General features: G+C 37.1%; 1 protein-coding gene and 1 long non-coding RNA gene across 4 annotated transcripts in view; one reads left to right on the top strand and one right to left on the bottom strand.

The window, feature by feature from the left end:
* The window catches only part of spict (magnesium transporter spict), a 125,265-nt gene that overhangs the window by 46,701 nt on the left and 54,291 nt on the right, over nucleotides 1–24,273 (top strand). The window contains exon 1 of one of the 3 annotated variants that reach the window (XM_067107471.1): nucleotides 18,442–18,599. The exons of 1 other annotated variant lie outside the window; for it this stretch is intronic. Coding sequence is in view for 1 of the 2 variants with exons in the window: in XM_067107381.1 (XP_066963482.1) it covers nucleotides 23,360–23,471 (112 nt within the window). In the remaining variant the exon portion in view is untranslated. Of the gene's footprint in view, nucleotides 1–18,441; nucleotides 18,600–22,900; nucleotides 23,472–24,273 lie in introns of those variants that run through there. One more of the 3 variants, XM_067107381.1, reaches the window with a different exon arrangement.
* LOC136840765 (uncharacterized) lies at nucleotides 8,258–9,313 on the bottom strand. Its single transcript, XR_010853730.1, has 3 exons — nucleotides 9,202–9,313; nucleotides 8,930–9,034; nucleotides 8,258–8,514 (listed from the first exon to the last, which is right to left on the bottom strand). It is a non-coding gene; the product is annotated as an uncharacterized lncRNA (long non-coding RNA).

Raw genomic sequence — 24,273 nt, 5'->3', positions numbered from 1 at the left:
TCAGGTAAAAAAAAAAATAATGACAACAAAGTCTGTCGCAGCATGGCACACTGACTGACTGATATGAATGCCAATAAAGAATTCTTTGGGGTACCCTATTGCTGTTGATCAAAGTCTCTCACTCTCTCTTTCTCTCTCTCTCTCTCTCTCTCTCTCTCTCTCTCTCTCTCAGGAAACAAAAAAAAAAAAGAATAAAGTCTGTCGTAATGAAGTCTGTTGTAACAAAGTCTGTTGTAGCATGGCACACTGACTGACTGACATGAATGCCGATATAGAATTCTCTGGGGTAGCCCATTGGTGTTGATCAACTTTCTCTCTCTCTCTCTCTCTCTCAGGAAGCAAAAAAAGAATAAAGTCTGTTGTAATAAAGTCTGTTGTAGCATGGCACACTGACTGACTGACTGACATGAATGCCTATAAAAAATTCTCTGGGGTACCCTATTGGTACTGATCAACTTTCCCTCTCTCTCTCTCTCTCTCTCTCTCTCTCTCTCTCTCAGGAAACAAAAAAATGAATAAAGTCTATTGTAATAAAGTCTGTTGTAGCATGGCACACTGACTGACTGATATGAATGCCTATAAAGAATTCTCTTGTGTAGTCTATACTGGGACTGGATATCATTCGCCCCTCCGCTTGCCCTGCTCTCTCTCTCTCTCTCTCTCTCTCTCTCTCTCTCTCTGAAAGCTATTTACTTTTTACCAAGCAATTTCCTGCCTTATTCCTTCCCCGGAAAACCCTTCTCGTATTGCGAAACAGGACGGAATGCAATAAGCAAAGAGCGCGCGCCGTCCCAGCTGCCAAATCACGAATTGATAAAACAATAAAACGGAGAGAAAAATTTACCTGGTAGGAAATCTTAGGTTGAAGTCAGAGGAGTTTCCTCGACGGATTTGCATTGGCAAGTGAGGGAATGTGTTAGAGGGAATAAGTCTGATGCGGACCCCTGGATTCAATCTAACCAACCAAGTCTGTTCTTATTTCCGTGACCCAGCAACTTATCGCTCAGCAGTGCGTCCGATTTCTTGAACGGTAGGCTACCAGAACACGACGATAGAACCTCCGGACTGTCATCTCCCCACGAAAGAGCGGAATCGATGCTAAACACAACCTTCATCATCTGGGATTAACATTCAGCTTAAAACTACCTGTCGGATTAAAGAGGTCGTAATCCCTAATCCGGGATTTTGTCATCAACGCTAATTGAAAGGGATTTCATTCCTTCTCGGCACTAACCTTGGGTTATATTAAGGGATCACTGAGTTATTAGATGTATTACGAACGTTATTGCAGATATGAGAAAGAGCAATGATTTTTCAAAGAGATTTCTGACGTCTGCACACTGAGATACACACACAAACATATATGTATATATATATATATATATATATATATATATATGTATATTTACATATATATACTATGTACATATATATGTATATGTATATATACATATATATATATATGTATATATATACATATACATACATATATATAAAATATATATATATATATATATATATATATATATATATATATATGTGTGTGTGTGTGTGTGTGTGTGTGTGTGTGTGTGTGTGTGAAAGGAAAGATCGTGGACCCTGAGCTTTCGTCTTTATTTCAAGACCTGATCGCAGTAACAGAAAGGAGAAAAAGTAATATACTGTTACATTACATTCGTCTGGCAAGGAAAAAAAGAAAAAAATACATACATAAACAAGAGTAAAGATCAACTATCCAATTGCTAGTAATTACAAGTTAGGTAGTTCTTCATTGGACGGGTCAGTATCGTTCTCGGATAGCACTCTGCTGGGCCCGCGTTCGATTCCCCGGCCGGCCAATGAAGAATTAGAGGAATTTATTTCTGGTGATGGAAATTCATTTCTCGGTATAATGTGGTTCGGATTCCACAATAAGCTGCAAGTCCCATTGCTAGGTAACCAACTGGTTCTTAGCCACGTAAAATAAGTCTAATTCTTCGGGCCAGCCCTAGGAGAGCTGTTCATCAGCTCAGTGGTCTGGTTAAACAAAGGTATACATTTTTTTTTTACAAATTAGGTAATACATCAAAAAGCCAATGTTATATCGCCTGTGCTTTCCAGTTTGTACATGGAATTTCTCGAAAGTAGAATATTGCCTAGTATATGTAGATATTCTTTGTTCTACATAAGGTATGTTGAAGATCTTCTAGTTCTTTTGGCCATTAAATGAAGACACTTTGGTATTTTTGGAGCTTTTGAATAGTCTTGTGCCTTCCATTACATTCATTATAGAAGAAGAAATTAGTAATTGCATTGCTTTTCTTGATGTATTAGTAATTAAATCTAATAACTTATTGAAATTTAAAGTTTACCTTAAACCTACCCAAATTGATGGATATGTGTATTATTTCTCTAACTATCATTCATCTGTTAAATTATCTGTATTTAATAGTATTCCTTAGAGCCCTGAAAATATGTGACCCAGAATGTTTGGACGAAGAAATTCTAACTATCTATGCTATTGGTAAGAAGTTACGTTACCCGGTTTGTTTACTTTTAGGACAGGAGTTTAAAACTGAGAATGTTTTATGTTTACCTTATTACAATGAGCTTTGTCATCTCCCTAAATTACTGAGAGAATTTAACATAAACGTTGTTTTTAAATATGATAACTGTATCAGAACCTTTTTAATAAAGAACAAACTTCAAGAAAGTGACGTATATGTATATATTGTATTCCATGTACGGACTGTGTTAAAGTTAATTATACCTTAGTTTAACCAGACCACTGAGCTGGTTAACAGCTCTCCTAGGGCTGGCCCGAAGGATTAGATTTATTCTACGTGGCTAAGAGCCAATTGGTTACCTAGCAACGGGACCTACAGCTTACTGTGGAATCCGAACCACTTTATAACGAGAAATGAATTTCTATCACCAGAAATAAATTTCTCTAATTCTTCATTGGCCGGTCGGAGAAACGAACGCGGGCCCAGCAGAGTGATGGCCGAGAACGATACCAACCCGTCCAATGAGGAACTTATGTACGGGTAACCAATCTAGTGGCATTTTTATTCACGTGAGAGACGAAGGCCATGTTATCAACTGGAAAGCTACGACAACATTGTATAAATCTAGCTATATTTTAGAAAGACTAAAAATATAATCATGTTTTATTGATAAAATTAATAATAAGAACCTCAGTCCTGGATTCTATAAAACTGATAATGTTATGAAAAATGAGATATTCAAAAAAAACAACAGTTAAAGGACCCTTTTCCCTCGTAAGACAAAATAGTAATGACTGTTCATAACAGTGGGCTGTTTGATGTATTACCTAATTCGTAAATACTAGCGATTGGATAGTTGGTCTTTACACTTGTTTGTGTATGTATTTTTTTCCTTTTTTTTTTTACCAGACCAATGTAATGTTACGGTATTGCACTTTTTCTCTTCTCTGTTACTGTGATCAGGTCTTGAAATAAAGACGAAAGGTCAGGGTCTACGATCAGTCCTTTCAACTCTTCCTGAGAGATCTTCTCATATTTATATATATGCCACGGGGCCATTGTGGTATTGGATGATACATGTACATAAGTATCTTGGGAGTTGAGTTTTAATATTTATGCCCATCTACTTTTTCTGTGCTAATTTTGCAGAGTACAAAGAGCTCTAAGAATTTCAATATTCATTCTCTCTCTCTCTCTCTCTCTCTCTCTCTCTCTCTCTCTCTCTCTCTCTCTCTCTCTCTTCCGTCAGCTAAAACAAAAAGAAACTCTTTCTATCTAAGAGTCAGGACGGGTGAAAAAATTTAATGATCGGCGATTTCTCTTTGATCATTTTCAGGAGACCACCACAGAATGCTACAGAATTCGATCATATTCTTTACAGATATTCCTCAGGATGGGATAAGACAAAGGTTGGTTGAAATAGTGTCCGTGATTTAAGCGTCACTGTTTGATGTATTTGTACTGCAGCCTTTTGTTTAGTTTTCTGTAAAGGAAAACTATTGTGCCGGCTTTGTCTCTTCGTCCGCACTTTTTCTGTCCGCCCTTAGATCTTAAAAATACTGAAGCTAGAGGGCTGCAAATTGGTACGTTGATCATCCACCCTCCAATCATCAAACAGACCAAATTGCAGCCCTCTAGCCTCAGTATTTTTTTTTATTCTATTTAAGGTTAAAGTTAGCCGTAATCGTGCTTCTGGCAACGATATAGGATAGGCCACCATGGGCCGTGGTTAAAGTTTCATGGGCCGCAGTTCATACAGCATGATACCGAGACTATTGAAAGATAGATCTATTTTCTGTGACCTTGATTATAAGCTGTGTCGGCTGTACAGAAAACTCGATGGCGCCGAGGAAACCTAGGCGCATATTTTACTAGTTTTTATTTATATTTATTTTCTTTATCTGACCTCAGGTCATAACCCAATGACGTGACTCTCCAGTAGTTTTCCAATGACAATTTGTCAGGTTACGAGAACCATTACTTGACGCTGATGTTTTAAACGAACTTTATCGTTATTTTTATCATTATTGTCCTCGTAACGTCTTTCTATAAAACAAATGAGGTGCTCTGCATTTAAACTTAAATAGGAGTACAGAATTTAGGCCCAAGGCCTAACGCTGGTACCTATGAGGTCATTCATCGCTGAAAGGGAAATTGAAAGCAGAAAGGTTTGTCAGGAGTAACAGGAGGAAAACCTCAAAGCAGTTGCACTATGAAACAATTGTTAGGAGAGGGTGGACAGCAAGATGGAAGAAAGATAATATGAATGGAGAAACAGTAAAGGGAATGAAAGGGGTTGCAGCTACGGGCCGAAGGAACGCTGCAAAGAACCTAGTAACGCCTAGAAAAAAAAGTCAAGTATACCTTAGTTTAACCAGACCACCGAGCTGATTAACAGCTCTCCTAGGGCTGGCCCGAAGGATTAGACTTATTTTACGTGGCTAAGAACCAATTGGTTACCTGGCAACGGGACCTACAGCTTATTGTGGAATCCGAACCACATTATGGCGAGAAATGAGTTTCTATCACCAGAAATAAATTCCTCTTATTCTTCATTGGCCGGTCGGAGATTCGAACTCGCGGCCAACTGAGTGGTAGCCGAGAACGGAACCCGCTCCCCCAACGAGGAACTAGTAACGCCTAGAGAGCACCGCGGTACCCCTCCTACGGAGTTAAAGTTAAATAAGAATGACGCTGGGACTAAATATAAGTGGGTTTTTCCAGCTGCAATCAACGAAAAATAAGGCTAAGGAACACAGTATTGCCAGAAGTTCTACGGTACAGGGAGTTTATCCTAAGAGAGAGAGAGAGAGAGAGAGAGAGAGAGAGAGAGAGAGAAACTACCTACGCGCCTGCCCGAAAGATTTCAGGAACATTAATCCTAATTGGAAACTCTTCTGGGGAATTATTAAAATGCTGCAACGCAAAAGAGAGGAAAAAAAATATTTCGTCGGTAGATTGAAAATTCTCATTATCGCTCAACATTTTTTATAATGATTTTTCTTTTATCTGGGCAAGAAGGGGAAAATAAGAGTTACATAAGTATTCTAACTTCTCATAATTCCGCGAGCAATTAAACAAAAAGATCAAAACTACAACACATTTCTGTTCAAGTATGTTTATCTGCTATAACGGTTATTATATTCCACGTCTTGACCACATTATGTTCTTGAGCAGAAAGTTTATCGGTTGAGAGTCAATGACCCCTACACAAACTCAGGCAATCCTCTTCTATCGTCCATATACTCTGTCTGCCCAGTCGTCATTATCAATTCCAAAGGGCACGAAACTCCCTGAGCAAACTTCCCCGAAGCAAAAGAATAAAATAGGATAGAATATATAGAATTTAGGCCAAAGGCCCAGCACTGGGACCTAAGCAGGGGCGTCATTTTGGGGGTGGGGGCTGGTGGGGTAAACTGCCCCCCCTCAAGACTCAACTTGCCCCCCTCCAAGACCCAAGTTGCCCCGCCCAACAAAGCCTCAACTTGGCCCCCTCATCCCCAAGCCCCAAGAAGTAACAGCATGTTTTCTTTTTAAATGTGCAATCATAAATATATAAAATTTCTCAGAAATATTATGTTTCTTGATCTTTGTCTGCCTACTAGCTACCAGTGATGATGAAATAAAACATATAGTAGTGGGAGTATATAATTTTTGCTGAAATACCTTGCTCATGTGGCTTCAAAAACACATAAAATGGCTAAAAAAAAAAATTAGCTGATTAGGCTCGTTTCGCTGGCCAAACCGTCTTTGCTCCCCAACAAAAATCTGAAATGACGCCCCTGGACCTAAGAAGTCATTCAGCGCTGAAACGGCAACTGACAGCAAACAGGACTAAAAGGCGTAACAGGAGGAAAACCTCGCAATTTCACTATGAATCAGTTGTTGGGAAAGGGTGAAAACTAAGATGGAAGAAAGTGAATATGAACGGAGGTACAGTATAAGAGAAATAAAAGGGGTTGCAGCTTGGAGCCGAAGGGACGCTGCAAAGAACCTTACGTAATGCCTACAGAGCGCCGCGTGAGGTGCACTGACTGCACAACCCCCTATGGGGTCAGAACAAAAGGTGCATTTCCTGGCGCACTGAAAAAATTTATTTATATCTTTGATATTTATTTCATATTTGTCTTTCTCTCCGTTTCATGAAATTTGCTAAGCTTCCAACTATTCAGGTACTATCAAGCGCCGACTCTTGTTTTTTAAGCAACCAGTATGCTTTCTTCATCTGAAAGATCCGCTATTATCCTTAATTTTTTTAACCAGTATCATCAGCCATACATATCCAACTGTTCTCAGCTCATTTATCTCAGAGAAATAAAGACCAACTACCCTGCTAAGCTAGGTAGCCTAAATGCGTTGCCTGTAAGCACTCGTACTATAGTTCACAGTCCAAGCGCTCCTCGACTCTTATCCTTAAAAAAGGTTTTCATTCTTACGTCTCGTAAAACTTCAAATATCACCAAAGCTATGGTTGTCAGCTCTCTCCATACCGAACTAAGATACTATCAAAGCGAAAGCTCGCAGCGACTGCATGAACATTTATTTCTCAGTGATAGTCAACCACTTTAAGTACCTTTCCAGTGTTTTCGCGTGAAGGTTTAATCTTTATTTTATCGACCACAAATGAACCGTGTTGCGTGAAGCATGTTGATATCCAAGAATGAAACAGATGGGCAATACATGCTCCCAAAACATGTAACGAATGAGACCAATGAACTGATTAACTATTTACACAAACTAGCGACTTGACCACTAGTGGTCATCGACCAACCCAATGTCAAGAGAGCCAAAGTAGGCTACAATAGAGAGGGGACTAGGACTAGAGACTCAAATGGCAAGGGTTGGTCGTATCTGTGAATGCGTAATTTAGAATAGTATGACCTGCATTTTGGTCTGGAAAAAGCATTCTTGTTAACCCCGCCCCAAAAAAAAAAAAAAAGGATTTCGTATGACAAGCTAACCCATAACAGTGACATGGGCGAGTCTAGTGCAAGCAACAGTCGAAACTCCAAGTTATATTACCAACAATTTTAGTAAAGTTGTCCCGTGAGTGAGAGTACAGTTAAGGGTATGCGTTGGGCCATCAGACTTGGCCATTCAGTGGACCAAAGCTTTAACAAGATTCAAGACAGCACTTGCAGTTGTAGTCCTACAAAACCACGGCTGTATTGTTACCCAATTTGTTGGCCTATGACCTTTGTGTACAGAACATTTCGAATATCCTTTTAAGCTAAGCAGTCTTACTCATGACACAGCTGCCGTGGTCTGATTGCGATTACTCTGGTACGGGTTCTGTAATTCATAGAACCCGTGGTCACTCCAGTGCCGAGTATACTGTTCATTCAATCCCTAGCTATTTAGCTTAGTGCATATATGTAGTTCATTAAACCAGTTTCAGTGCAGGAAGTTTTCATTACACTAGTTGGGTTACTTTAGTAGAGTTTATGCCATTCGTTAAACCAGTCTGAGCAAGTAGAGTTTATGCCATTCGTTAAACCAGTCTGAGTTACTTCAATTTATGTTTCGTACTCCATTACACGACTGGAATCCTTTTACCATACGGTTCACTTAACCAATTAAAATATTTCAGTCTAGGGCATGCGGTTCATTAAACTAGGCCGAGTCATTTAAGAGTAGTTCATTAAACCACTGCAAGTTAGTGTACGAAATATTGTTCATCAAACCAATGTCTCATTTCACAGGAGGAGAGATGGTTTATTAAACCAGAGGATTTGTTTAAGTGTAGGAAATAAGTTCATCAAACCAGCGAAGTTAAATTATTCCATTTACTTTAATATCCATATAAATGCCAGAATTTGCAAATCTTATGCATACGCACAATGTGAGCTAAGCCCTCTTCCGCTACCCTCGCTACCAGCGTTCGAAGTTTCCAGAGCGTGAATCTTATTACAAGTGGTGTTCCTTCTATGATATGCTCACTTGCAACTGGTAACTGCCATTTCAACAGTTGGACAATTACGTATCTTCCTCGACGAACATATCGTGTAGACTCCTTCCTCATCACCACCTGCCGAAATAATCAAAAGTTAATGACAGTGCTCACGCAAATTGAAATTTAGCTGCCCTAACCTAATTAAAATAAAGGTAAGTTATCTCGCAATAATATTTAACAGACAACCCACGCCTTAGACTAACTTGAACACTGGACTCTCTTTAAACAATCGGCCTTTTAATTTCCTACCGTATATCGAGGAAAACATTAAAACCTTTAATCTTCTAAGGAGTTTTTCAAGCTACAAGCTTATGTATGCCCTCAATTTCTTATGTTTTTTTTTTTTTTCCTTTTTTTTACATGAGCCAGCCTCCTGACGGAGTGGAAAGTGTCCACTTCACGTCAGAAATCATCCTCCCCACAAGGGGACTCCGTCCCCTTGTAGGGAGGATTAGCTGGCAAGTTTTTGTAAAGAAAAAAAATTACTCACCTTCACGTTATGACGCAAAAATACTTTACCATTTCGTCTTCTTGTAACGAGGAGTCCAGCAGTCCTTTCTCAAGTAGTGGACGAAATTTGAAGATCAACAAAGTCCTGTGGAATGTAACCAGATATGTCAAGATATTATACCTCAACGATGAAAAAAAACACAAACATTGAATAAACAAGGAATGAATGGAATAAGCAAAACACTCTTCAATAAGTAAACTACATGATATTCAGGAAAAAACCAAAACCTCTTATTAATATAAAAAACACACCAGGCAAATACCAGCACCGTAGGTAGGTAGTCAGCCAACTTCCCAACAACGATGAATATGGAGAACCGAGCGCTGAAGGTAACTGTCACTAGACCCCGGGTGAAAGGTTCGACGTCACGAAACAGTCTAATAATCCAAGGACTCCAGAAAGACGAGGTGCCGCTCATGAGCTTTTTATATTTCTCTCGTTCAAATGCAAAATATTAGTTTCTTAAAGATTATGTATTATCGCGTTCCTAAAGCCTCTGGTATTTCGCTCAGTGAAGTAAAGCAACGTAAGATCTACGGGTGGCCAGTAATGCCATGTATTGACAGTTCACTATAAGCACTGCTACAAAGTTGAGTCTGACCATTGATGAGTGTCATACACCGTTGTTACACATAAACCAGCCCTCGAGACGCTTATCTCTTTGTAACCAACCTTTATCAATACAAAACCATATTCATAAATCTTCTAAGCCAGCGCATGCGCAATCCCTCGTAAGCCTCTTAACGGAAAAAGGACTCGCGAATATAGATCAGGACGTCATCAGGATCAGCAAGCGAGATCGTTAGACGACCGACGATCACAAACATCGCCTCCATGCATGTTAAAAGGGAAATGTAATTGAGAGATTCAGTCTCCAGCGGGGTATGAGTCTAGTTTTACCTCTACGCCTCTGTTCGTTTCTTACCCCGGCCCCCAGCATCTCAATGCCAACCATATCTTCCCCTCCCGACGCTCAGCCAGCCAGGTTCGTAGGAAGACAAGGGGGTTAGATTTAACCTTCTTGTGGTAAGATCCTCCCCATTTCGATTTTTCATTCGATTATGTAAATCCAGGTCCAAAGAATAAAGCCACATTTTGATCCACTTTCAAGTTCGCTGGCGGAAGCCGTAGGAAGAATACTGAGTGATGTGGTGGTTTTACCTCCACCCAGAGTTCGTCGATTTTCTTGGCCTTATTCGAGATCGTGTAAGTGTATGCGCATGTACACACACACACACACACACACACACACACACACACACACACATATATATATATATATATATATATATATATATATATATATATATAATATATATATATATATATATATATATATATATATATATATATTAATAATCACAATGTCCCCTTAACTTTTCGAATTTATATCTAAGCCTTTGTGGTGACAAGAGTATCTAAAAGGTGTGAAGAATTCAAGAAGTTGAGAGGGCATTGCGGTTATTACAATTACATACGTATCTGGTAAAACGTTGTACGAGTACATGCGTGGGTGTGTTTTTATAAGTATATGTAGCACCTTGATGTTATATAACAAAATTTTGTAATGTCTTTGAAATCGAGGTCAATATAAAATTTTTCTGTAAATTATCTTCATTAGCCTAAACTACAGAAAATGATCAGTTTAGGAAGTGCAACTTACTGAACATATTTTGGCAATTCTAAATATTTCTGAATTTGGGATATACTGTATTTTATTTTAATTTTTCATTTTTATTATCATAATATTTCTAGATTCGTTTTCTCTTTATCAAATTAATATGTCCAACTGTCTCATTTTGAAATCTATTTTTGCCAAAAATAGAGCTTCCTGTTTTTCCTGGCTTTTTAACGATATTGCATTTTTTCAGCATTTCAATAGTTTTCAGTTTTTCATCTTTCAATAATGCAGTTATATATATGCCATGTTTCCCATAATTTTTTTCCATATTAAAGTTTCCTACCTTTTTATTTCATTTTTTAAGGATGGAAGCTCAATATAGCGCTGTCGGGTGGTGGTCAGTTCATAAGAATGCAATGACCCTGAAGATATTTTCCACGTAGCAGAAATAGCACAGTACATCCTGTTAAAAACACGCTCGCCCACGCACACTCAGAGAGGAGTCCTCTTCATTTTCTTCTTTCTCGGCATTCTGGTAGTTATTTGTTCCTTTTATTTTACTTTTATTTATTTTTAAGTACTTTTATTTATTTTTAAGTACTTTGCCTGCTACGGCCGTGTTTGACGCACTTAATGTCAACAATTTAGCTGTTTCTTTGTTGTGGTTGCTGTCAGAACACGACGAATAAATTCCATTGTTGATTCTGAAATTCTATTTTGTGTTCATAATCACAGCTAAGAGAGAGAGAGAGAGAGAGAGAGAGAGAGAAGTGCAACTGTTTGATCAAGAGAGAGAGCGAGAGAATGGCAACTTTTGATCAAGGAGAGAGAGAGAGAGAGAGAGATGATGTGCAACTATTTGATCAAGAAGAGGGAGAGAAAAACAATTCTACTGTCGATCAGAGAGATCCATATAACAGAAAATAAAAAGGCTTTCCAATGTGAACCTCTTCAAACGCAAACACAATCCAAGAAGTGCCACTTAATTATCTCAATTGTCTACCGAAATGAGAAATTTCAGCTACCCTACTATCCGCCGAAGCATAACAAAAACGGTAAGCACGGGTCTTGTCTATGACGTCAATGTCTGCCACCTCGGTCCTCGGGTTTAAACGGGCCGTCAGCTTCGCAACGCCATTACACGCGTAAGTTCACCGTAAAAGTCGGGGAGACGTGTTTTCAGGGCTCGTTTGCTGCGGACGACTCGTCGAATTTCTTCACAATTATCATTATAATTACGGTTATTCGTGGTTTCCTAAAAATTAAATCGTTTTTCTGCTTTGTTTTTAATGTTTTTATTCTGACGCGAAGGTTGTCAAATGTTTTTATCATTCATTTTGAAATAACTCGTACCTTCGTGCCGTAAACAAAAGTCCCCGTACTCTGCCTTTTTTTTTTTAAAGACCCATTGGTATCCCACAGTTTGAATAGGGAAAAAAACCGGTTGTCTATCTCCGTCAGTATTTTATAATTTAGCCACAACTTAATTTCCCCCATATGACTGGTAATTGTCATTTCAAATAAAACGATAGTTTCACCGACGAAAGACCGGTTCTGAATGTTATATGAACACAAAGAACTTGGTAGACGGGGTATCTTTAATTGAGGAAGATGCATACAATTGAAATATGAATTATGTATTCGTACGTGTGTTTGTTTATGCATGAGTTCTGAACAGCATCATAATTATCAATATCCTTCCATTAGAAATTCTATCTGGAGAAATCAAGCTTTTGGAGAATCCATTACTGCGCAGGCGCAGGCGCAGGCGCGCTTTGCTGCATAAAAGTAATTCCAGATACCACAATTTATTCGAGGTGTGTGAAACAATGTGATGTGAAGGATGAACCTCCAGGTTTTATGTAAATATTTTTCTCACGTGACACAGACTTTTTATGATAATGGGGGGCTCATAGGAATTTCCATGGACATATTTACATTTTTTTTTTATTTATAAACTACCCAGTCATAATTATGAAATTATTTAGTCAGTAGGCCTATTCTGCTTACGACGGAGAATTCAGATCTTGAAGCATTTAAACGTAAAAATGTATGTTGAGAAGTATCAATTTCTCTCTTGAAAAAAAAAATGCAGATTATTCTCCACAATGTTCCAGACCAGAATAGCTTTTGGATAAAATTCTCGTAGTAATTCTCTCTCTCTCTCTCTCTCTCTCTCTCTCTCTCTCTCTCTCTCTCTCTCTCCTTTCATTTGATCTCCCACGTAGCACTCGACTCGGAGCAAGTTTAGGTGAAAAAACATTACAGTCTAATCGACTCATCCATAGTTAAGCCTCAGCGTACCACTCTCCCCTTTCTTGGTCTTAAGGGCGTTTATTCTCTCAGTTACCCGAACGATGCGTGATAAACATAGGTTTGTTCGACATGCTAAACTAACTTGACAAGGTTCGAGGCTTAAATAAGTTTGTATTTTGATGAGGAGAGAGATTTCCAAAATTGCTTATTTAAATAGCCCGTCTCATAGCAACGGATGCGAACTGTGGGCGTCTCAAAGACCACGCACGTGTGTGTGTGTGTATGTATATATATCATATATATATATATATATATATATATATATATATATATATATATGTATATATATATATATATATATACCTCTCTTCATAGCTCGGTGGTTTAAGGCGCGTCACTGAACATCGTTGGCTCTCGTATCAGCATGACGAACCACTTATCAATTATAATTCCTCTTTGGTATGTATATATATATATATATATATATATATATATAATTTCCAAGGCAGAGCGATTTGAATATTAAACGACGACATTTGTAGCTTAATGTTTGTGTATAAAAAAATCACGGTGATGTGATAAGAAAATTCATAAATATAAAATATATATATATATATATATATATATATATATATATATATATATATATATATATATATATATATATATATCTTTATTTATTTGTCCATTTACTTTTTATTCATTTATATATTTTACATAAACGATAAACAGATAAATAAAATACAGATAAAGAAAGTAAACAAATAAATAATGATAAATATTAAAAATACATACACAAGCACATAAATAAGTACAACATAAAATTACAAAGAAACAAATAAAAAAAATGAAAAAATAAGATGACAGGGAAATGAATAGATAAAAATATAAAAAATATAAATGAATAAATAAACTGAAAAGTAAAATAGAACAATAAAAAATAATAAGTAAACGAATAATATAAATAGACAAAAGTTATAATTAAATAAAAAAATATTAATAAATAGATAAGAAATAGAGAAATTTAATCAGGAAAAAACTAAAACAAATAACTTACAAAATATTCATTCATTCATTCATTGAAAAACAAGAATGAAATCCATTAGTCAATCAATTAGAAAAAAAAATTAATAAAAAAATAAATTAACAATTAAAATAGAAAGAAACATTATAAAAAATATTAGTTACTTGAGATAACTAAACGAATAATAAATAAAATAAATAAATAAAAATAAAGAAATAAATAGATAAAATAAAGAATTACAAAACACACACACACACACACACACACACACACACATATATATATATATATATATATATATATATATATATATATATATATATATATATATATATATATATATATATATATATAGCTTAATGATAAATAATATTGCCAAGACCAGGAAGAACATTCTTTATTGTACAAGCTTTGAGGTATAAAACCTCATCATCAGGCTGAAAAAACCGACAAGGATGAGAATCAATAAAATTACAATAGTTTTATTGATTCTCATCCTTGTCGGTTTTTTCAGCCTGATGATGAGGTTTTATACCTCAGCTTGTACAATAAAGAATGTTCTTCCTGGTCTTGGCAATATTATTTATCATTAAGCTAAGATTTCAAGTAGCTGCCCAATTACCGAGACTATATATATATATATATATATATATATATATATATATATATATATATATATATATATATAATATGCAGTCCTGAATACATATATGAAACTAAAATTAATAAATATATTATAAGTCAGTAATTACCCAGTTTGATAATTAAATAAATAAACAAACAAAAAGGCTCAAAGATACAACGCGTAAGCAAAGACCAGTAAGTAAATCAATCAATAAAACAAATTTATGAATTCTGCGTCACATACATCATGACATTTTCTATTTTCTCAGATATTAAGCCACAAATTTCGTTTAATAACCAGTTCACTATACTTCGAGAATACCTTACACCCAAGGGGAATTATGAGCAATAAGTGCTTCGTCACCAGTGGGATTCGAATTACCACCTCGTTGGGAGGCAGCGAAAATGAAGTGACTTTAACCACTGAGCCACCCAGTCAGAAGCACTCATTGCTTTTGATTCCCCTGTGGTGTAAATTATTCCCGAGGTATAGTGAATTGATATTATACGAGATTTGTGGCTTAATATTTGTATGTATATATATATATATATATATATATATATATATATATATATATATATATATATATGTGTGTGTGTATATATATATATATATACCTATATATATATACGTGTGTGTGTGCATGTATGTATGTATATAATTTATATATATATATATATATATATATATATATATATATACATACACGCGTGTATATACGGATTTATTGATTGATTTCTTTCTGTTACTCTGGTGTATATATACCGCATGTGTGTATTTAAGAATAAAGTCATGTGCCTAATTTGCACTGGTTCAAGAGTATTGCTACTCGTCCCATCACTGGACTGTTATGACATACAGTGGGTCACAACAAGACCCTAGGGCTTGAAAGATGTTTTTGGGAAAATCTGTCGTTATTGTTTATAAATATCTCCTGACGTGAAATCATAATTCTTAAAGGGGATATAGATATATGCTGAACAAATCACAGGATTTAAAATGTGTAAATAAAAACCTGAAAGACGAAGATACAAAACTATCGTCCAAGGAATTTAAAACTAAGTAAGCAAATAATTTTAATTATACGTTATCACCATCCTAAATTACGATCAGGCTCAGTTCACTAACAGGTTAGTTTACGTCGTCCCCTTCTTTTGCCTTCATTAACAAATCCGTTCACCTATAAACAGAATAATAATTGTTTCTGGCGAGGGGCCTGTCTCCTGTCAATAACAGGAGACTGCAAGGTGCGCCCCCTGAGCTCAACATGCCTTGAGCTAATCTCCTCTTCCAGGTTCTCGTTAGAAATGCGACGTCGTTGTCTGGTTAAAATGTTTCATTTTCTCATTCTTTTCGGATTCAAGGCAATTCACTTCTTACTGATATAAATCGTTGTAATATTTTCTGTCACGCATCGCAAAGTGTCGGCGTCGATGGCGAACGGTCTTTGCGACGGCTAATAACAAACGAATAAATAAAGCAATCACACAATGCGAGTCGATCTATGACTGTGAAAAAAAAAATCATGACTTCATGAATATTCCGTGCCCGCACTCGAAGGAATAATAATTTATGACGCATTCTGTGAGGCGACTTGACTTTACTAAAATATACATCTGGTTAATTCTGTATCTGTAATCGAAGGAACGATTGATTACGAAGCATTACTACTTGACAGCTGACAATCAAAATGGTCACCATCGCCGTGCATTCACGGAACGTTGGATTCAACGCTCTTTATTTGTTTGCCGCTATAAATTGGCGCCAAAACATCTGCAATCCACGCTGCACAAACTTATCAGAAAGATTACGTACACGATCATCAATATGACATACAGTTGTTAAAAGAAATTTCGAAATAAATCAGACAGACTCATACATACAGTATAATGTGTGTATGCGTCGTATCGAGAGACGATAAGATTAGTGACGCCATTCTCCTCCACATAAATCTCAAATCCACATTCGTCGTCACATTCTTTGTTCCTGTCTCTTTGTGGCATCAGATGATGTCTTGGTTATTCAACACATCATTTCATTACTTCCCTTCTATGGGAATTTTGACATGATTTCCATTACATTCCTTTACCGTTTCTCAATTTATTTTTCTAGGGGGCTGCTCCTTTCTTTCATTTACCTATTTTGACAGTCTCCGATATGTTCGTAGGTACGAACTTAGAGTGTTGCAACTTATTTTAATAACAACAGTTGTAAAGGATATGTATACACACACGTGTGTGTGTATAAGGGCAAAGGCTTTTCCACTAGGACTTAATTCAAAAGCTATAGGTACAGTTATCGCCTTTGCAGCTCACGGGAATAGTGTCCGGTATATAGGCTATAATCTATTTTTAATTTGTTGTGGTGATCACCACAACGATCATCCTACATATGTTGAACTTCCCATGATTTTTATTTTAATCTCGGAAGGTTTATGCAGTATCATGTGACTTCAGATTATTTTCAGTCATTTTGACACTTCCCATGATGTATGTGAATTTATATATAATTACTGACGCATAGCTATACTGCCCATTACGTGCTTGGATTTAGCAAATTGTCGTCGAGGGTCTTCCACAGGGCGTCAGTACTTTGGACAGTAACCTACTGAGACGTGAAAACAATGAAGGCCATCAACAAAACTCCCGCAACAGTCATCATATCAACAAGATGTCTGCCTGATAATGTAGCCGCACTGTCACTCCGCGTGACAGGGTCATGCCCACTCTTACTCATTCTTATAGAGCTAGTTCTAGTAGTAGTAGACACCAGTCAAAGACGCCCATTATTAAGGAGCTAGTTTCACTACTACCTATACCTGATAACCCGCCCATCCTAACAGCCCTAAAGCTATCTGCAAATCCCACCCATCATATAGAGAACTCCACGGACTACATATAGAAGCAAAAAGAATATGAAATATGATTGTGTTTTCACCTACACTGCCACACGTACGAAACATAAATATTTAATAATGTTCATAGTAACTATACGCATAGGAAAACGGATGAGGCCAGGATGTGACTGAGATATGAGAGAGGGCCTCTAAGCTCGCAATACCCAGTCCCACGCTATCATATCGTTGCCCAGGCCACGCAAAAAACTGTTCTCAAAAAATTATCTAATCTTATATTTATTCCAAAAGCGATTACACGAAAGACAGCGTTGTCAACTATAAATGAACTAGCAACAATAAAATGGGCTTCTGACGGACAAAATGAGGATCACCAAATAATATAGAAATTTTTTTTAGAAAATATTCATATGGAGTACGGAAAACTGCTTCATGACTATGACAAAATTTGAGTGGAATCGAGGAAACCCTGATTTTCAAGCTTCAGAACTGAAAACTGAAGGACATTTTTTTTCTTTGACAATAACTGTCACTTATTATTACGAGTGCATGCTATTTGAATACAACAAAGCAAGAATAACAATAGTACCGTACAGACAGAGCGATTAGATTGTTGAAATATCCCCTGATGAACTTTGTTTATTGTATACTGCGGTGTTTACGTGATTCATACACTTGTCATTTACCTCAGTTACCCTTTCCTATCCAAGTTGATTGTATATTTCCCGTAGGTGTGGAATATTCTTTCCGGAAATGGTGCAGCTCAAACTGGACGGCCAGGAAGAAGTCAAAGCCATTTCACAGAAAGTGATCGACGAAGGAATTACGTAACATGCAATGAAAGTATTACCTGACCAACAGCATGACTCTGCCAAGTTCCTCACGTTTATTCTTACGCATTCTGCCTTTCTCAGTTTTTTAACCATACATAGGTGTTTGTGTCCGATTGCATGGTTAATGTCTTGTCGTGAATTGATTATTTAAGGAAAACTTTTGTGGCGGACATCTACAGTTTAACGTAGATGAAAATTTCGATGTATATACTTACGTATATTTGTCGATTTGGTAAAAATTTTCGATGTTAATCTTAAGTAGTTAGTCCAAAGTCCAGGCCAAGATAAGACAATCGGACTAGCAGGGGTTTGTTTACACCGGAGACGCTGGTAGGAAGGAGGAGGGTCGCTACACTCACTCACGGAAGCGAGAAACTGATATAGAAGTCAGGTGACATAGCCTAACCTGGTTGCTGCAATCGAACAGTTGGAAATGGTATTGTTTCGTGTTATTTTTCTTTGTTATGATTACGAGTTTTGTTAATTTTTGCCGTTCCTGTTCGTCATGTCGTCTGTAGTTTTAGTTTAGTCGTATAGCTTCATAGGTTACCATAGTGTACTATGGGAGGCCTTTTTTAAATCCTCAACCTTAGAGCCCCCTAAGGCTTCCTGAAACCTATTCGAGGCAATTTCAGTTTTTTTATCCTTATCCTGGATCCGAGAGTTCTTAGATTCCGGCAGTTGTACTTTGAAATGGGTTCGCCTTAAAGAATGTGAAGTACCCATCCTAAGCTTAGTACTTTGTACTAAATGTAGCCTATATCTTTTTAAATACATTTAGACTTACTCATTACAAAATACTTAGACTATTCATTTATCCGATGGGTAATTTTGTGTTTTATGGATTTTATACAGTTACTCTGGGTGCAGTCCTCTTTTGTTACCCCCTCCCGTATATAATAGTTATGGGAACAAATGGGAACGGCAGATCTATATAATTAGTAGCTCCGCAGCGGCGATTTCCTTCTAACTTGACGTTTTCCATAGTTTTTTGGTTGCTAAATATGGATTTACCTTCAATTTTTGTTACACGAATGTAATTAACCTGTAATTAACCCCTAAAGTTCATCCAACAAGAGGTTTCCATACGCGATCTTCACAAGACAGAGCATGGGTACATCTGTTTGGAATGGTTCATATCCCGTCCGGCAAGTGCAATAACTTGTTAACGTATGGGTACCCCCCCCCCGGCCAGTACTAAACACGGCGAAGGGACATTCCATTTGGCCGGCAACAAACAAATGCACCGCCAGTGTCAGAAGCCCTAAAAGTGTAGAAAAAACCAGTTTCCAAGGTAAAAACAGGCATGGAGCTAATACTTAGAATTACCAATGGGAATTTGGGTTATTTGGGTGGGAACAACCATGAGTGAGTGTATTGCTTCAATTGCAGTGCTAAGAAATGTGTAAGGCACAGCAGAAGCTTTCAAAAAATATATATAGTCAAAAGGCTACATAGCCTTTCGACCAAATCTAGCGCTTCAAGTCTAGCCTACCTCACTGAGGGGCTGAAGCTCCTAGACATCCCAGCCCAATCTGGCCTAGAGTATCATAACTTACACAGTAACCAGTGGTACTGTGGCCTTGATGGCATCTAGTTTACTTTTCTCCAGGGATTGATCCTTCTTGGGCCTTTCCCCAAGTCTAACATGTCCTAGAGTACTATACAAAGAATTGCATGATGAATTATTTGGGCATATGAACCTCTCTACCTTCACCTACATAGAGTCACAGTATTCCTTACCTGGAGTATTAGAGATTGAATGCTGTGGTTTATCTGTTTTTTACCTTGACCTTACCTATACTTGGATATGGGTATATTTTGGCAGCCTAGGGTAGGAAGATGTGAAGCCATTCATTCCTTTTGTGCTGGGGAATATATTTGCACTGTTTTGATAATTCATAAAAAAAAAGTATTTAATTGGGATGAAATCATGTTCTTTAAACAATTTACCTTGTGGATCTCCTGGAGATATATCACCAAAATTATTGCCCCCGTGGTATATCACCAGAATTATTGCCCCACCACAGGGAATTTAACTTCTGGCATCCCACGATAATCGTTCATATGTGCACTTATATGTGTATCAAAAATGTGTTAGGAGTGATTTAATGTGAGGTGAACATAGCCCTCGCAAGCTATATCTTTATAGCCCCTCTAGGCATGAGTATGAATTATGCTTTCTGCCTAGATATAGGGCTTTATATAACAGTGTCAAGATTCCTTGACTTGTCCTTTTATGTTATGAGAAAACACTTTCAACTTATACTTTATATCATCAAATACTAGTCTGCTGACAGCTGGTGGATTTGCCGAGTAATTTTCTGCGACTTTAGAACAATAAGACATGGTAAATCGAAGTTTGTAATGTCCAGTAATGGTAATACGAAATAGCTTTATGCAAAATGGGCCTGTGAAAGAAATGATTTATGAAGAGGAATATTATCCATGCCTCTACTCAAGCCATTTCCAAGAAAGTCTACAACACAAGAGGTTATGGAATAACTATATGCACGTTTCACCTTCTTAGGAAAATTGACCAAATGATTACAAGCTTACTGACAGACTTGAGGTTTAAAAACACAAAGCTTTGACAGGCTAGGCATTGTACATTTGAAGGGATGACTCCATGCTCATGGAGAAACCATATGGCCTCTCTACTTTCTCCCCCCAAAAAATAAGGAAATTACATCCAGTTGTGCCACATACCTTTCACATAGAGCAGACATTTTGTGAGTGAAAGACCATAATAACATAGTCTATGGGCTATTGCCCAAAAATTCCTTCCATCTCTTGTAGGATACCATTTCCTGGCGAATATATCATAACCTAACCTTTGGCACTGTCATACCTGACTGGTAATGAGCATAACTCATACCAATGCTTGGGGTGGGGGAGTGTTTAAAGATACTGTATAGCTAATGAGAGCTATGTTCACCTCACTCTTAATAACTCCCAACACTTGTTTGATCATGTTCAGTAGCACAAATAGAGAACATTGCACAGTTGTCAAAAATTTACGAGATTTTAATCAGTCAAGAAACATTAGGTAATTATTACATAACAGAAAAAGAAAAAAATTAACACAAGAACTCGTGCATATTGCAGTGCTATAATTGACAGTTACCTCTGAAACAATGTCTTTGTAACCATCTGATTTATATAACCATCTGATTTATGCTAAACTTTCATTATGTGGGTTATATTATTCTTGGCTAACTTGGGCCTACTATTGTGAGTGGGAACAATCCCACTGCATTGTAGGATTTCCAAACCTCTATTAAGTGTCCTTAGCTAACCTGTTGCATTGCACCTGGATCATTGTCAGCAGGTACAATACTGTTGTTGATGCAGGGCAACCGAGAACAAATATTATGCATCCTTAAACTTAACCCAGAATGCCATTGTCTGACCAGGAAAGCCTTGTTCTAGGTTGAGTGCAAGCTAAGGATTAGTGTGGTAGGCATACCAACTGTGTGGTGTACTCCCACTAATTGTTGTAACTAACTTGCTGCATCTGGACTATCCATGTGATTGCTGCAGTAACCTGCAGGATTTAGTACTTGCTGTCCTAATTTCACTGAACTTAGGGTGTTTCTTGGAGTGCCCTTCTGTACCAAGATCTGCATCTAGGTTATTTAGGCATTAGGTCAGAATAACTGCCATCTCCAAAAGTTAATTACAATAATTAAACATAGGTTTCTATTCTCTCCCCTTAGCTTAGTCATTCTTTGGCCCATCTAAGGTAGTCTGTATCTCAAGAACACCAACATGGTTGCCAACAGCCCTCTCCAAAGTCATAATAGGACTCTTTACCACCATGGTGACGTGCAAGACTTAGCATGTCCATTTTTCAAGTCAGTTCCCTCTGCATTTGTTTAATGTTAAACTATTTGACCCTGAAAATACCCATGACTGTCAAGCCCCTCAGATGATTGCTGAAGATATAACCAAATAAATTAGGGGCACTTTGATGTACTGCACATTAAAGACCAAAGTTAACGAGGCTGTTTCTCCTGGCATTCAACATGAGTTAAATGATACACGTGGTGGACACTTTTTCTGGTACCAGATGAGAGCTTTTGGCTGTGTGCCACCAACACTTCCTGTGTATAAGCTGCAAATTGGTTTGAACAGTTTTTCATTCCTTTTCTGTTTTACCAATCCAGTTCTCTGTTTCATGAATCATGAATTTTAAGAGGCAGTTTTGTCATCATCTAAGGAAAGACATCTAATAAATGCAAGGAAAAACAGAAAAAACTTACCTTTCATATGGTTGATGCCTTTGGAATATCTTTGTATCATCTACCTTGGAAGTTCCCAAAGTAAGATGCTCCTGCACATTTTACTTAATATTATACTGTATTAAGCAATACTAAACTGATGCACTTTGTATTGTTGTGTAGGAGTTATAATGTTATGTTAACTTTACGGGTTTAATTTTGTTTTATTTATGAATGTACTGAAATTACAGTAACTATTTTGATGTGCATATTGTGAATGTTCCCAGTGCTCTTAATATATTTCATGCTTAATTGCATGATGTTTCGTGTTTGCATTGATGTTGTTTTATTGTGTCACATCAGATACTCATGAGGCTGATGTTACAAATAAGTTTTATTAGCTCTATACAATGGATTGGATAAGCTGACGGAAAGGCAAGCGTCAAGAGTATGATAAGATATGATAAGGCTCTGTTTAGTGGTTCCTGGGGTTTTTCATTGCATACCTCTGGTATACGGGACTTCAGATGGTTATTTTGCGTTGCATTGATAAATGTATATCCTGTGCTTGATTTAGGAATCCAGGTGTGATATTTGTACTGTTAATTCAAACAGAATTCATAAGCGCGTAGGAGTCTGTTGTATAAGACACTTTATAAGGATTACCCAGTATGTGTTGTAAATATACGAGTTTGAAATTGATCAGAAAAACTGGAATGTGTCATCTGAAAGTGAAGCTGATATAATACTGTCAGAGAGTAATAGACTTCATGAATGATGACGAGAGCAGTCTGTGGGAAAATGCATTTCTGATTCAGGCTCATCTTAATTAGTAGTGCATAGTTTAAAACTTACAAATTTGTGGCTAGTCATTAGATTACCCATGAAAAGGAAGTGAAATTCATATACTTCTCGGATGCCTGTTTCATATTTTTGAAAAGACATTTTAGTTCATGTAAGGAAATTTCCTAGGATGGCTGATTCAAGGAACATGGTACATTCTTGGAACCCACTGTATATGAAGTTTCTGATGGCTCTTGTTGGAATATCTGTCATAATTTTGCTCCTTAATTTTAGTGCCAGAGGTAAGTGAAAATGTAAAACTTTTTTTAATCTCTGACTCATTTTAATGGTTTGTTGTGAATTTGCATTCCTTGCTTACATGAAGTTTATATACTGTGTAATTCATCTGCCTGGCTCAGGTTTTCCAAGTGATTCCAAACTTGAATTTTTTCCTAGAGGGTGTCCTTTACCCTAAATTTTTTGTAGTGTTTGGTTATCTCTATACTACAATAAACCTTTAGATTTACTTTATGGCATAACATCCTTTAGGTACAGAATAACTGACTGCTGGTTTCATTCATATTAGAACTCCAACTGCTCTAGAACAACTGTGATGCTATTACAGGGTGCAGACTTCTGTGTACTGCACTCCTAACTGCCTAAGATAAAATCTTATAAGTTGTTAGAATGATATTCTCCTCTGATTTCAAAATGAAGTTACTGATATTGATCTTATTGGCATTGATAAACACATCTCTGAAATACCCAGTACTGCACTTGAGTCAGAACAATCATGTCCTTACAGATACTGTACCTACAGTGATTGCGCATCATCCAAATAGGAGCACTGTGTCAGCCTAGTCATCTCCGTTGACGACAGTCATGTCAAGATTGTTACGTAGTCGTTTGATCTTCCTGTGCAGTACTAGTTTCTGTAATTAGACAGACAGGTAGTTTCAGTGGTGACCATGTTCTTATTGGTAACTTCAGAAATTGGTAGGCTGTAAGCTCAGTGTAGTGTAGTACTTTGTACTGTATGGTATAGACTGGGAGATTGTCAAAACATGATTGCCTTTCCTTCTGGTCATACAGATGGATATTAAC

Source organism: Macrobrachium rosenbergii, chromosome 1 (assembly GCF_040412425.1).
Source record: "Macrobrachium rosenbergii isolate ZJJX-2024 chromosome 1, ASM4041242v1, whole genome shotgun sequence".
NCBI lineage: Eukaryota > Metazoa > Arthropoda > Malacostraca > Decapoda > Palaemonidae > Macrobrachium > Macrobrachium rosenbergii.
Note: the sequence above shows the minus strand (reverse complement) of the source record. Positions and strands in the feature narration are given on the sequence as shown.